General features: G+C 37.9%; 1 protein-coding gene across 5 annotated transcripts in view; it reads right to left on the reverse strand.

Moving 5' to 3' along the window:
* MTCL1 (microtubule crosslinking factor 1) overlaps window positions 1-13,618 on the reverse strand; it is a 189,639-nt gene that overhangs the window by 55,681 nt on the left and 120,340 nt on the right. For 3 of the 5 annotated variants that reach the window (XM_032777094.2, XM_032777095.2, XM_032777092.2), the window contains 2 exons: window positions 3,770-3,892; window positions 1,256-1,486 (listed from right to left, as the gene is read on the reverse strand). In XM_032777094.2, the coding sequence (XP_032632985.1) occupies window positions 1,256-1,486; window positions 3,770-3,892 (354 nt within the window). The remainder of the gene's footprint in view (window positions 1-1,255; window positions 1,487-3,769; window positions 3,893-13,618) is intronic. The other 2 variants (XM_032777091.2, XM_032777096.1) reach the window with 1 other exon arrangement.

Below are 13,618 nucleotides of genomic sequence, written 5' to 3' on the forward strand. Positions count from 1 at the left end.
TAAAATGGCAAGACAATGAACTCGACAGACACTGTTCCTGTCTTAACTGTACAGTGACAAAAAAGAAAATCTACTGAAGATTGGAAAAAAGGGATCTCCTTGTGTGTTGCAATTTATTAAATCACATTCTGTACGCCAGTGAGAATGTTATTACACAGAATAACATGAAAGCAACCCGGCACACTGAAATCACTGAAGCCATAGAAAAGATGTTTTGCTATTAGGTGTGGATTTAGTTTATGCAAAAGCAGAATAGTATTTCAGCATTTATAAATGGTCACTCTTGTCTTAAAGATTATTCATTCTGCCTAATTTGGTAGCACAAACACCTGCAGCAACTGTAGACCAGGAAATGCTGAAAGAAAAGGCACCATGGACAGGAGGTACATAAATATTAGCAATATATGAAACAATTACTTAGAAGGTGGTTTTGGAATTACATGAATTTGAAGGATAATTCTTCCCTCCCCAGGAATTTTGGCTAGAGCAGCAGATTCAGAAAATGCCTCTCTCCCAGTCATTTTATGTAATAAGGCCAAGATTTTCCAACCTGTGTAGGTGATTTTGGGTGCCTTCTTTCAGAGTGGTGCTTACTGTCTGAAAATCAAACGCCTTTTAAGGTGTCTCAAATTGGCCACCCAAAATCACTAGTTACTTCTGAAAATCTTGGCCTAAATTATTAGGCGCTCTATGGAGGAACATCAGAATGGTGATGTGAGTGCTGAGATATGTTTGTGTGGGGACAAGGAATCAACATGGATGAATCACTGCTAAATTCCCACAAGAAGTGTGTTACTCTACTGCCAGTATGACAATAGAGCACCTCTTCATCTGTATTCCAGAGGGCTTTTTGAGGAGCACACTGCACATAAACGTGAAAAAAGCAACATCACTCAAACCATCCAAACAGATTTTAATCCATTAGCCCACTTATTCCTCCATACACTTATTGCTCCATATATTGGTGCTAGCTGGGGGTTTTGTTTTAAAGAAGAGAGAGCAGTAATTCAGAGATGTCATATGGGTTATCCCTCTTTACAAAATTATTTTAAAAAGGCCAGTAACTTTAACTTTAAATTCCATTTCAATCCCTTTTAAACTCACAATTATGGAGGGCTAGTGTGGCTCCATAGTTGGTTGAGTTGAGGTATGCATGCAAAACAGGGATATCTGAATATTCATTTTGCTCATGTCAGAACTAGCAACTCCACTCATCCTTGCAGTTTTACTCCACTGAATAAGATGGGCCTGTTACCTCCAGTATGTCCTCCCCTTCCTCTTCTATTTGCTTGCCTTGCTGCCAGTGTTTCAGCAGCCACTTCAGTTTCACATACAGGAGGAAGGTATTCTGCTTGAAATGCCTGAGTTCTTGTTGCATCAAACTTTTCTCCTGACCCCACGTCTTCTCCTCCAGTTTATTCTGCAAAGTCAAGCTCTGCACCTCCAAATCTTTCCTCCGCAAGGCCTGCAGATGCTCCTCCTCCAGCTTTAATGGAACAACACACACAGTATCAATAGGGTGCTGCTGATGGATGAGACAAACTGAAATCTCTAATTTTAATCAATATTAGCTACTTAATTTGGCAAGAGTCCTGACTTTTGAGGAATCAGAAGATCACAGCTTGCAGCCCTCAATTAATTAACCATATGCAAATAACCTGCTGAGGCAATGTACAGTTAATTCACTTTAAAGATGCATAGCAACAATGCTGCTACATAAAACACGTTTATGTCCTACATACTTTCCTTCCTCTCTTCATTGCATCTTTTCAATATGTTCCCTGCATGGCCCTGACCTTATAACTGCTTCATACAAAATTCATTTAATGACTGAATTTCCACCTACTCCTTTAAAACGCAAGAATTTTAATTTTTCTCCCCTCCCTGCACAGTCACTCCTTTTGTTAAGAATATGTCTTCATCCCACTCTCAAGAAACAGAGTTCCTTTGTTTTTTATAGTTGGTATCAAACACAAGTCTTGGCCTTTTTACATTAGCACTGAGGATTCATACCTAAAGGGCTTTTTGAGCTGTCTCTTGGTGAACTCCTACAATTTCTGCACAAGGCTGAAGCACAGATGCACACTGAGTTCCATAGTCTGAGTTCCAACCCCGTAAGCACCAAGAATAGCTCACAGTCTCAGAGTTTGCAATATAAATCCTATTGTAATTTATTTGACACCAAACTTTGGCCAGGAAAGTCATTCTTTAATGCAACTTCTTATTGCATAAGTGAAAAGCAGGCAATGGATTGACCTGGCACCAATAAGAGTTACATAAATTACCCTTCAGCAGTTGCATACTCCTACATGAATGCCAATATATTTCTGTTTTAAACTGAATGTGGATGCTTACTAATGAGGGAAAGGCATTTAGAAAAGGAATGAAGAGCCATTGTTTATAGATGCTATTTCATATTGTTTTGTTTCCCGTCGTATCATGAGTCTATTAAATAACTGCCTCTCTTATTATTTACCTATCCAGTACAAATGAAAGCCACAGTAAACTGGCCACCACAATGCCTTAAACCATACAGAATATATCCTGCAACAAACACCTCACAGCTACAGAGAACACTTGGAAGGTTCATCTTCAGGAAAGTGGACAGAAAACCAGACCAATATTTCCTATTACCAATAAAATGAAATGAAATGAAATAAAATATGCATCTAATTACCCCTAAAACATTCAGAATCCTATTTGCGACCTGCCATTCCATGACAAGCACTTTACTAAATAATGAACCTTTTAAAAAGTTTTGGACCTGTCGTAATGCAAAGACACAGCACTAAGCTAACAAAATCAGTTATCCAAAATGCACATACGACATCCCTTCTGTTAGAGGGATTTTGGAGTAAAACTGGCATTAATAAATACTCTAAGCAACAGTAAATCCTGGTAAATCAATTCCTGATTGAATCAAGAATATCTACTCACCAATGTCCTGGTTTATAATTGAGCTTAAAAGTAGTTTAAAACAAAAACAGATATTATAGGCCAAAAGTGTCCCATACCTCCCAATCATGCACATGGAGTTGCATATAGAGGGCAGACTTTAGTCCATTGCCACTTAATGTTGCCAATAACAATATACTATTGTAAGCCTCATTTTTGAATGTGTAAATGAATATAACTTGGGTTAACAGAGCCTTGTTCCTTTGAACTGAAATGGAGATTTGGTTAAAAACAGCCAGGATCTATTAATCCAAGTCTTCAAAAAGGTGGGACAAATAGGCCAATTTCATGTTATGTACACTGAACATGAGCAATAAAAGACAGGGAAGCAAAGCACTGAGAAATAAAGAGGTCCTGATTTTCATCTCCTGTATACTGGTGTAACTCCACTGAATTCAGGGAGCATCTGATTTACACTAAGTGAGATCAGAATCAGGCCTACAACATCCAACTGTGCTTCTGGAGTTCAAGCAAGTGCTGTACAACTGTCTCACGGAGAGCTGAAAGGGTACAGAAGAAGCAGCCACTTCTTCTTATGTGATCACGAATATAGCAGCTCATGCGGGATTTTTTGGCTGATTCTCTAGCAAGAAGATACACAGGGACACAAAGATACAGAAATAGGTCAATTTACATTCAACCAGCTTCTAGATTCGTCATTTCCTCAGATGAGTGAAAATAAATAAATAAAGTTTATGCTTTTGGGAGTGAATAGCAGTAACATGTAGACACGATTTCCTTGTTTTTGACAAACAATGTTTCATTGTGCAGGCTCTGGCCAAACGTCTGTACCAGTGGAGGGTTTTCCATTTACCTGAATGATCCTCTCTGTAAACTTTTCTTTCTCCTCTTGGTGAAGTCTCGTCTCCTGCTCAAGTTGAGCCTGAAGCTCCTGTATCGATATATTCTGTACAGGTAAAACATTGGCATCCCTGAGCTGATCAGTAGGACAAAGGGACATATTTAGTGGAAAGTGTGTGTTAATGGTGTAAAAAATCTGTAGGACAGACATCTTTGTGACTTACACTTATACATACAGTTATAAGCAAAGCAGGATGTGCACATATGTAGCAATGCCTTAAATATGCGTGAGGATTTCTTATATGGCTTCCTAATAAAATAGAAAAATAGGATCTTAATGTTACATGTCTTATATTCCCTTCAGGCCTGACCCTGCTGCCCTTTTATAAGCAGTATCATTGAAGTAACTGGAACTACTACAAGGTTACAGAATCAGACCCTGTTTATAAGCTATTTATAGTATCAGGTAGTGTATCCAATCCACTGTGACGAAACGTCACTTTTAGCATCCTTGCGGAGAGATTAGCCATACTGTGCCTTTTTAAAAAAAAAAAAAAAATCAGATAATGTGATCTCATTTATTATATGTAATACATAATGTTCCCGGTTGAAAAGGTCCCTTTCTTCAGATATGAGACAGACTTCTACACACGTTACAGCTGTACTTTACTAACATTCTTACTTTGAAAAAGAACAGGAGTACTTGTAGCCCACAAAAGCTTATGCTGAAATAAATTTGTTAGTCTCTAAGGTGCCACAAGTACTCCTGTTCTTTTTGCAGATACAGACTGCTACTCTGACTACTTTGAAAAGTGACTCTAAACAAATCAAGTAGTGGAATCCCTGTTTATTGTATTTAATCTTTATTCTAAATATCAGTCTTGCAAACTCACCCTGGGATCTGACCAGACCTCTCAAATATCTCTCATTTTTAGTGACATTACTCACTCAGGACTTGTCTACACTACCGTGCGGGGTTGATCTAAGATATGCAACTTCAGCTACGTGAATAGCATAGCTGAAGTCGACATACTTAGATCTACTTACTGCAGTGTCTTCTCTCCCGTCGACTGCGCTTATGCTTCTTGTTCTGGTGAAGTTCCAAAGTCGATGGGAGAGCTCTCAGCAGTCAATTTATCGCGTCTATATTAGAGACTCAATAAATCTACCCCTCTGGATCAATCGCTGCCCACCGATCCAGCAGGTAGTGTAGACAAGCCCTCAGTCTCAAAATTACTTATGTTCCATACCAATTTGATGTCTCCTTCAATTTTATTAACAGCAATTATTTCAATCATGAAGCTAAGGTCACAGACTGTTATTTACACCAAAGAAATTAATCTCAGAGCATTTACTTCCCTGCACTAATCACTTTTTGTCTCTCTCATTTTGGGTCTTTGCCAGACATTTAGGTCTTGGCTAATTCCCAGTTATGGATCTGACAGTCAAACTCAGTTTCCATCTCACACGTAACAGTAACTTGATATGGACAACTTTGCAACACAAAAAGAAACATTTTTAGTTACCTGTCAGAGCAGAAAGAGGACTATTTGAGGCCTGAAAGAGTGCATTCTAACTTTTTATCAGCCAATTAAAGCTACCATACACACTCTCTCTGGGCCAACTGAGTCCTTCTTTAATTGGTACTATGCTGTATAATTGACTTGTGCACGTCTGTTCTATGCCAGAAAAGAGAGATTTTTAATAGAGCTGGGGGAATAAACTGATTTTTTCAGTTCTCTGGCACTTGTGAAAAAAAATAGAAATAAAAATTTCAGTTTGGCTAACTGAATCCCAAAATTGTGAACAATTTCGGTGAATTGAAAAAAAATCTATTTAGAGTCAAATGGAACATGTTTTGTTTGACCCCAAACAAACTTTTCCAATTATTTTTAAAGATCTAGATTCACAAATGGGAGGGGGGAGGAGCAGATAGTGATACACTCCTTGTAACTTTAGCCCAGTGGTCAAAGCACTCATCTGGGATGAAGGAAACCCAGGTTCAAATCTCTTCTTTAGGATGATTGATCCTGGGTCTCTCACATTCCAGGTAGTGCCCTGACCACAAAGCTAAAAGTTATAAAAAGGGCACTACCACCACCACCACCACCTACTTCTCCTCCAGCCATTTTGTCAATGGCATGTAAGTCTTGAAACTATTAGGTGAATTCATGTCAAAGAATTTGCAAAGAATTTGGGTTTGACCAAACCTGCATTTTTCAGCGAATAAAGTGTTGGTCTAAAAAGTTTAGACCTGCTCTAATTTTTAACCCCTTATCCCATATACAGAAACTGACCAATGTAAAGTTATCATATTATAAACCATGTCTAATTTTTCTTCTGCATTAATACTTCTACAAACATTTTCACTATGTAAGCCCAAATTCTGGTGTTGGAAGTATGTGGGAAACCACTGATTTCAATCGGAGCTGCATTCATATCCAAGGGCAGATATTTTTTCTTTCTTTTTTAAACTTAGGAGCTGGTTATACAATCTTTAAAATTCCATGAAGACTAATCTCTTCTTGATGTGCAGGAATTATATCAAATCAGTGTCCCCATGCAGCAAGAGAAAGATATTTTTCTTTAGTGATCTTTGTGTTCTTGCTCTGTTATTCTAATTAGCATTCTTTTAGAATACAATTTATGAAAATCAATGCATCAGGCCAGTTCATGTGCAATTTCAGAAAAGCATGTTGCCTGCTTCATTAATTTGAGATTATTCAGAGCCATGTGAAGTCTAGCAGCAATTTTACTTGGTGAAAACAACTATTCTACTGGTAATTTTTATTACCAATAATAATCATTAAAAAAAACCTCCCATATGGTTAGGAAATTGCAATAGCAGGATTTATCTACAAATGTGCAAGTAATTATTTCAAAATACATTTGATTTTTATATCACTCTCTCTACAGTAACGTCATATTTAGGGAGTTAGAAAGATGTCGTTTGTCTTGTGTTTAATGAAATTGGAAGCTGAAAATCCTTACACTTGTATTTTGTCTTTTTCCCAAAATGCCTTTACTTATTTGATATATCAATAAAAATGGCAATTTGCTGGAAAGAGTCGATGCTCTGTTCTTCACTAGTGTTAATGGGAGTTACATAGCTACATACACACCAAGAGCAGACCATGCCTGCAAAATGGGACAAGGAATGAAACCCCAATCTCTTACGCCATTTATCGATAAGATGGCAGCATGAGTGAGAACCTTGAGAGTATGAAATATGTAATAATAGTTGGAACTACTGGTGAAAGACTGAATGCACTGTCAGAGGTGATGTAGTTTTATAAGCACCTTTAAAAGGTTTAAATCTTTTCCCCTGCAATTAGCCTGCTTCTGCCTTATTATGGAGCATGAATTTTAAAGCAATAAATTGCACGTGCTCTAATGTAATTTAGTAGACACATGAAGAATTGCACAGCTTTTCATCACTTTGAAACTCAAAGTTTCTTCATATTTTTTATTTATGTTATAAACATTGGGCTTAGTTTTGATAAATAGCAAGAACTCAAGATTAACTTTAGCGGGTAATGGGGCTGCTGAGCACCCCATCAGATCATGCCTGGTGATTGTACTTTGAATAATGAATATGAAAATATTTTTCTTTTCTAATTATGTCTGTTTATATATGCAATTTTAGACACATGGTACAATGTCTGCAATTCTGGATGTTCATCTTTGCAAATCAGGCCCCTGATAAAACTACAGTATTGTGGTATTTATAGATGTCATCTACATAACTGTTGTGGATTTGTTTTTGCAAGCAGCATTGCTACCGCACTGGGAGACAATTATAGACATAAGATTTTCTGTTAACTTCCATCATCTCTCCCTCTTATTAATGCATTTGCTACACCTGGGACAGAAACCACTAGGCACAAATTCCATTTACCAAGGTGTCCCAGATAAGACATCCACTGAATAACACTAACTTTATATATGTAAGGACACAAACTCACTAAAATAAAAACACACAAACACAACACAACATGAACTACAATCTAGCATTACTCCACTACAGCACCACTGAACAGCACACTACATTTGCACCTTAACAATGATTTAAAATTTTCAGTGAACCCAAATTACATTTTCCAAAGTGCTTCAGTTCTTGTCGCCTTTGCAGGCCAGTTCCAATGCTCTGCTGCTGAGACACTGAACACCCCCTCTCACCTGTTTTCACTCCAGAAGACGCTAATCCATGCTGATTCCCTTACCTCAAGAGGACATTTAAACAAATATCATCCACACAGCCAGGTTTTTGTCTAAATATTACTCATTGCACTAAAATCTCTCTGCTTCTCCCTCAAAGGCCTGCCTCTTGTCAGCTCATCTATTATTCTTGTGACAAAGCCCTATGGTTTTGTGATGACACAAAATTTACACATTTATCACACTACACAAAAGGAAGAAGTTTGCAGAAATTAGTATCTGATTATAAGCCACCCCAAGACCATCCACCTCATCCCTTTTTGCTGGATCACAATCAATACCACCTGACTAAAATTAAAACATCTGACTGTTTTCCCCCCCTTTGTTGAATCTGCTTTTGAAGGCTTTTTAAACATATCCAATTTGATTCTTATGAATTAGAAACCAGCCTACACGCAAAAATTATGAGTATCACACTTCAAAGACTATTTGTTTTAGTTATTTTTCAATTCAGAGGCAAAATGAGGATTGTGGATGGCTTTCCCCCCTTCCTCTGAGGAAGCTAAACAATAAACATTTCGTATGTGTAGTATGTCCCTTTAGTATTTGGACCTCACAATAAATACATTCCAAAATGGCCAAATTTACATTTGAAATCTGAATGTTGCAAGTAAACGATGAACTAAATTTCACTGAAAATTCTCATGCATTACACATTGATTTTGCATATGATACACAAATTCTCAAAGGTTACAGCCTAAATTGCACCCCAAAAATTAGTGCATATACCACATTAATAGTGCAAAATAGGTAATTGTGCAGTTATCCACTTGTGTATTTGCTTGCACAAAGAATGCCGGATTTTATTAAAACATGTAAGCCAAAGCCTTTGAAAATCTGGACCGTTATTTGGAAAGTACACAAAGTCCTAATGAGTTCACTTAGACTTTGGATATTAAGATTTACATCATAATGGGTCTTTCAGGCCATTATACTGTCAATCTATAGTGATATCTTACATAGAACAAAAGAATACTAAGTATCAAAGTGCACCATTCTTACTACCCCTAATCCTAGGGAGAAGGAATATTGTCAGTAATCTAGTACCAATTTGTCATTCTGTTTCCCACAGTTTTGAAAAGTGATGGGTACGTTTTCTATTTTATGCCTTTTTGTTCAGTACAAATAATATGCAATGCATGAAGATGGAATACTGTATCAGTGTGAAAAGGGAATGATGTGTAAAATTTTAGCACATGGTTGGGATACATCGTAAATGTCATATTACTGAAAAGCCCTCAAATCGATTTACAAAAATTGCCTTAAAGGAATGCAAAGAGACTATCTGAAACAAACAAAAACAGGACAGTCAGCATAAAGGCTGCAATTCTGTCCTGATGTGGCCAGATATCATAGCTCTCACTGATCATACAGAAGATCCCATGTAGATCCAAAGTAGGAATTAAGGATGAAGTGACACATTTTACTTGCAAATACCTGTAATTGGTTGATTTAATTTCAACCCATAAATTAGTTTAATATAGCTGCTTACATTTAATATGCAAACAGTAAATAGCAAAGCTAGATAAAGCAATTTTCACTAGCCCATTCTAAAATCTACGTGTAAAACATCTTTCATCATTACCGTTTACTACTAGAACTTGGTGAACACATTTCTCATGAAAAGTTACTCAAAAAGATTTTTTAAGGGATTCTGCCTTGGTTACACTTTAGTGTTCACTTCCTGCAAACACGTGAGTGGCAAAAATTTCCTGCCATGTTTGGTCACAGAAAGTACGTGCAAAGAATATTAAATTTGTATATGTGAGTAATCACAAAATCCAAATTTAAAATTTATGCTTGACTATTTGTGCCAGAAGTGCTTATGCACTCATTCGACTGAGAAACAGAAGGAATACCACGTGGTGTCTTTGTCTAACCTCAGTTAAGCAATACAACTTGACTTTTAGAACATCAAGTGTCAAATGCTTGCAGCAAACTGTTCGTGACCAATCCAAAGATTAAAAAAAATTGTCTACTACATTTGAAAAAATATGAGGAAATTGCATTCTGTTTATAGATCTTCCACTAACAGAAATTTATCAGATGAAATATTTGTCAGTTTTCACTGATCTGTATAGGTTTACCAGAGCAATCTTTGATCTATGCTATGCATTTTCTTCTTAAAGTATTGTGCTACTTTCGCTAATCCCTCTGCCTCTTTTACTGATAACAATTCTTGTTTATTCACTTGATTTCCCTTTGGATTTTACAGAACCAGTTTTCCCACCCACCATAACCGAGCTCAAACTATGAGTAATGTATTGAATATTCACCTCAGTGGGTTCCAGCCTCCTCCCATCTGCCAAAGCAATTTAATTACTTGTTTTCACCAAGAAAACAAGTCCCATTCTTAAGACAATTTCAAGAAATAAATTTCCATTGGACTGTGAATCTAACCCAAGTCTTTAATATGCAAAGACATTCTAATAATACTGTTACACTAACAACAGCAGTGCAAAGACCAAACAAAGGCAGATGTTTACAGTTAGGCTACAGGGCGGTTCGGGCACAAGGCAGTCTTCATCTATTGTATTTAATCAAACAATTAGGCTCCCACAATGCTTATTTTTCAAATAGTTTACACAGGAGAAATGGGTAAATGGAAGCTGCTCATGAGAAATATTCCCTTTAAAATTTGGCTAGGAAAAAAATGGACTTGCTTGCTTACAAAAGAATTGTTTGTATAACTGAAACATGCCCATCTCTTTGAAAGGCCATACACAATAGGAAGAAAGCTAATCATTATCAACTACTGGAGCTGTGTGAAAATTTTCATTCCTGAAACAAAACTAGACAGAAGTTTACTTTTTGACATTTCTGCTTTTGGGCATGAATTTTCATCTCTATTCTTTACAATGACAAAAATAACTTTTTGCATTTGAAATTATGTTTTCTGCTCACTCACCTGGCCAAAAAAAAATAAAAATAGGTGACTTAGTACTTCTGGATTTTGCAAACTCAGGCTCAAAGAAAATAAATTTAAAAAAGGAAAAGCAAAAGCAATTAAAAAAATCATTGAGGGAACTTTATGCTTCATTTGGTTCCCATTTTATGTTTTCATAGATCTCAAGGCCAGAAGGGAACATTAGATTATCTAAGCTGACTTCTTGTATAACACAGGCTATAGAATTTCATCCAGTTATCCTGTATTGAACCAATAACTATGTAGATGCCAGCTCCAAGGTGGAACACTGGATGATCTTCATGGCATTTCAAACCACCGGTATTCCCAATCATTTCAACAAATGACAGTGTAATGTAATGTTCCCTGTAGCTTCAATAATCTGTATTTAAACAAGTGCTTGTCACTTATGCCTTCTTACCTCTGTCCCTTTTATGAGTGTCCCATCCACACTCGCCTCTCCAGCACAGTTGGATCTCGAGTGGATATTCTTGTACCTTCAATTATAGCTACCTGCTTTTGTGTGCCAGGCTAAGGTCTCCTTGATGTGAAAACTACTCCCACCATCTGCTCAGCTTTTGATAGTTTACTTTAGGTAACATCTCATTTTGGTAGATGGCAAACCGTTTGTGCCAAAATTACCCAAGTCATGTAGCTTGATAAATATAGGGTTTATATACAAGATATCATACAAAGAGAAGGTTAAAATCAGGCAGCAGGGAACTACTAATGGTAAGAGTGTTTAAATAGAAAGATTTTAAACATTAACTTGAGTCATTTTCTGATCCCTACTTGCTGAAATTCTCACTAGGGACAATTGTTCCAGCTATGTATTGAATCAAAGGACTCAACTCCCTCATCTTCCAGTTTTCCACATCTAAGGAGAAAGTTTGACTCCCAACCACTGACTTACTGTTATTTATGTTTTAGCAGATATCTGTTTTGAAGTTTACTGTTGATGGGTAAAGAGGGAGAGGCTGTAAATTAAATACTACTTATGCTACCACCATAAACTGCTGGCAAGAAAGTAAAAAATAAATTACCTGTGCTCAGTGAAGGAGAGCCACTCTGCCTTTGAAATTCAGGATGGAATTTAGCTGTTTGGCCACCAGCCAGTGAGGAGCATGCCTCCCCTCCCTGGCTCTGCCTCTGATCTCTAGTTCCTATTGTCTGTTAATCACAATTACCAGCTCTCACAGCCAGCTTCTTCCTTCTTCCAGACTGAATTATCTGCTTCTTGTATATTTTAAGGTCTTTATCTACATGGAGCTGTCATAAACAGATAGCTAAGGGTTAATGTTTCTTTCACCTGTAAAGGGTTAACAAAGGGAACCAAACACCTGACCAGAGGACCAGTCAGGAAAAGCTGAGGGAGGGAATGTTTGGGTCTGTGTCTTTGTCTGGCTCTCAGCTATGAGAGGGGATCTTTTCTATCTTCGAGCTTCTAATCTTCAGTTTCCAAGTTGTAAGTAAGGTGAAAAATAAAGTAGCTGTTATAGTTTTTTTTGTATTTACATGTGTGTAGTTGCTGGAATGTTTAAATTGGTATCTCTTTTTGAATAAGGCTGTTTATTTATATTTTTCTTTTAAGTAATTGACCCTGTATTTGTCACTTGATGCAGAGACTATGCTTATGTGTTTTTCTTTCTTTTTATATAAAGTTTTCTTTTTAAGACTTGTTTGAGTTTTTTTTCTCTCTGGGTAGGCTAGGAACGAAGGGAGGGAATTCTCTTTGTGTTAGATCTACGGAGGGTGATCTCTGCAGCATCAGGGAATTGGTGGAGGAGAAGCTAACGGGGAAGAGAGAGAGAATCTTTCTGTTCCTTGTATTTGGGTTTGTCTCTTGTGGAAGAGAGGAGACATGCTTCTTGGTATTGTGATGTAAAGAGGTTGGCATCAGTAACTCTCAGGTTAGCCCAGAGAGGAAATTCTGGGTGGGAGAGAGAGGGGGAAGGGAAGTGGGTTATTTCCCTTTGTTGTAGACTCAGGGCATCTGAGTCTTGGGGGTTCCCCAGGGAAGGTTTTGGGGAGACCAGAGTGAGCCAAAACACTGGAATTTTTGGATGGTGGCAGCGATATCAGATCTAAGCTGGTAATTAAGCTTAGAGGGATTCATGCAGGCATCCAGATTTCTGGACGCTAAGGTCCAGATTTGGGAATTATGCTCATGATAGGAGCTTCAGAATTAAAGAACCATGTTTAAACTCAGCTCCCTTTAACAACTTCTTATTTCCATTTAAACCAGTTTCTAGGTTTGGCAGGCCAGTGTGAATGGGGCTAATCTGTAGAATAATGTTTAAATGCCAGTTGCTAGTCTAGGTAAGGAAATTGACCAGACAGTACAAAAAAAGCATAAACCATGTTGTATTCCAGTGGTTCTTAACCAGGAGTCCGGGAGCCCTGAGGGGCCACAAGCAGGTTTCAGGGGTTCCATCAAGCACGGTCAACATCAGACCCACTGGGGCCCAGGGTAGAAACCCAAAGCCTCACTGCATGGGGCTGAAGCCGGAGCCCCTGAGCCCCACCACCTGGGGCTGAAGCCAAAGCCTGAGCAGCTTAGCTTCATGGGGCTCCCTGTGGCAGAGGTCCCACGCAATTTCCCTGTTTGCCAACCGCTAACGCCGACCTTGGCTTTCCTATGCAGAAAATCAGTTACTGTGGCACAGCTGGGCTGTGGAGTTTTTATAGCATGGGGGGTGGGGGGGGCTTCAGAAAGAAAAAGGTCGAGAACCCCTGTTG

This window comes from Chelonoidis abingdonii, chromosome 2, assembly GCF_003597395.2.
Source record: "Chelonoidis abingdonii isolate Lonesome George chromosome 2, CheloAbing_2.0, whole genome shotgun sequence".
In the NCBI taxonomy this organism is placed as follows: Eukaryota; Metazoa; Chordata; order Testudines; family Testudinidae; genus Chelonoidis; species Chelonoidis abingdonii.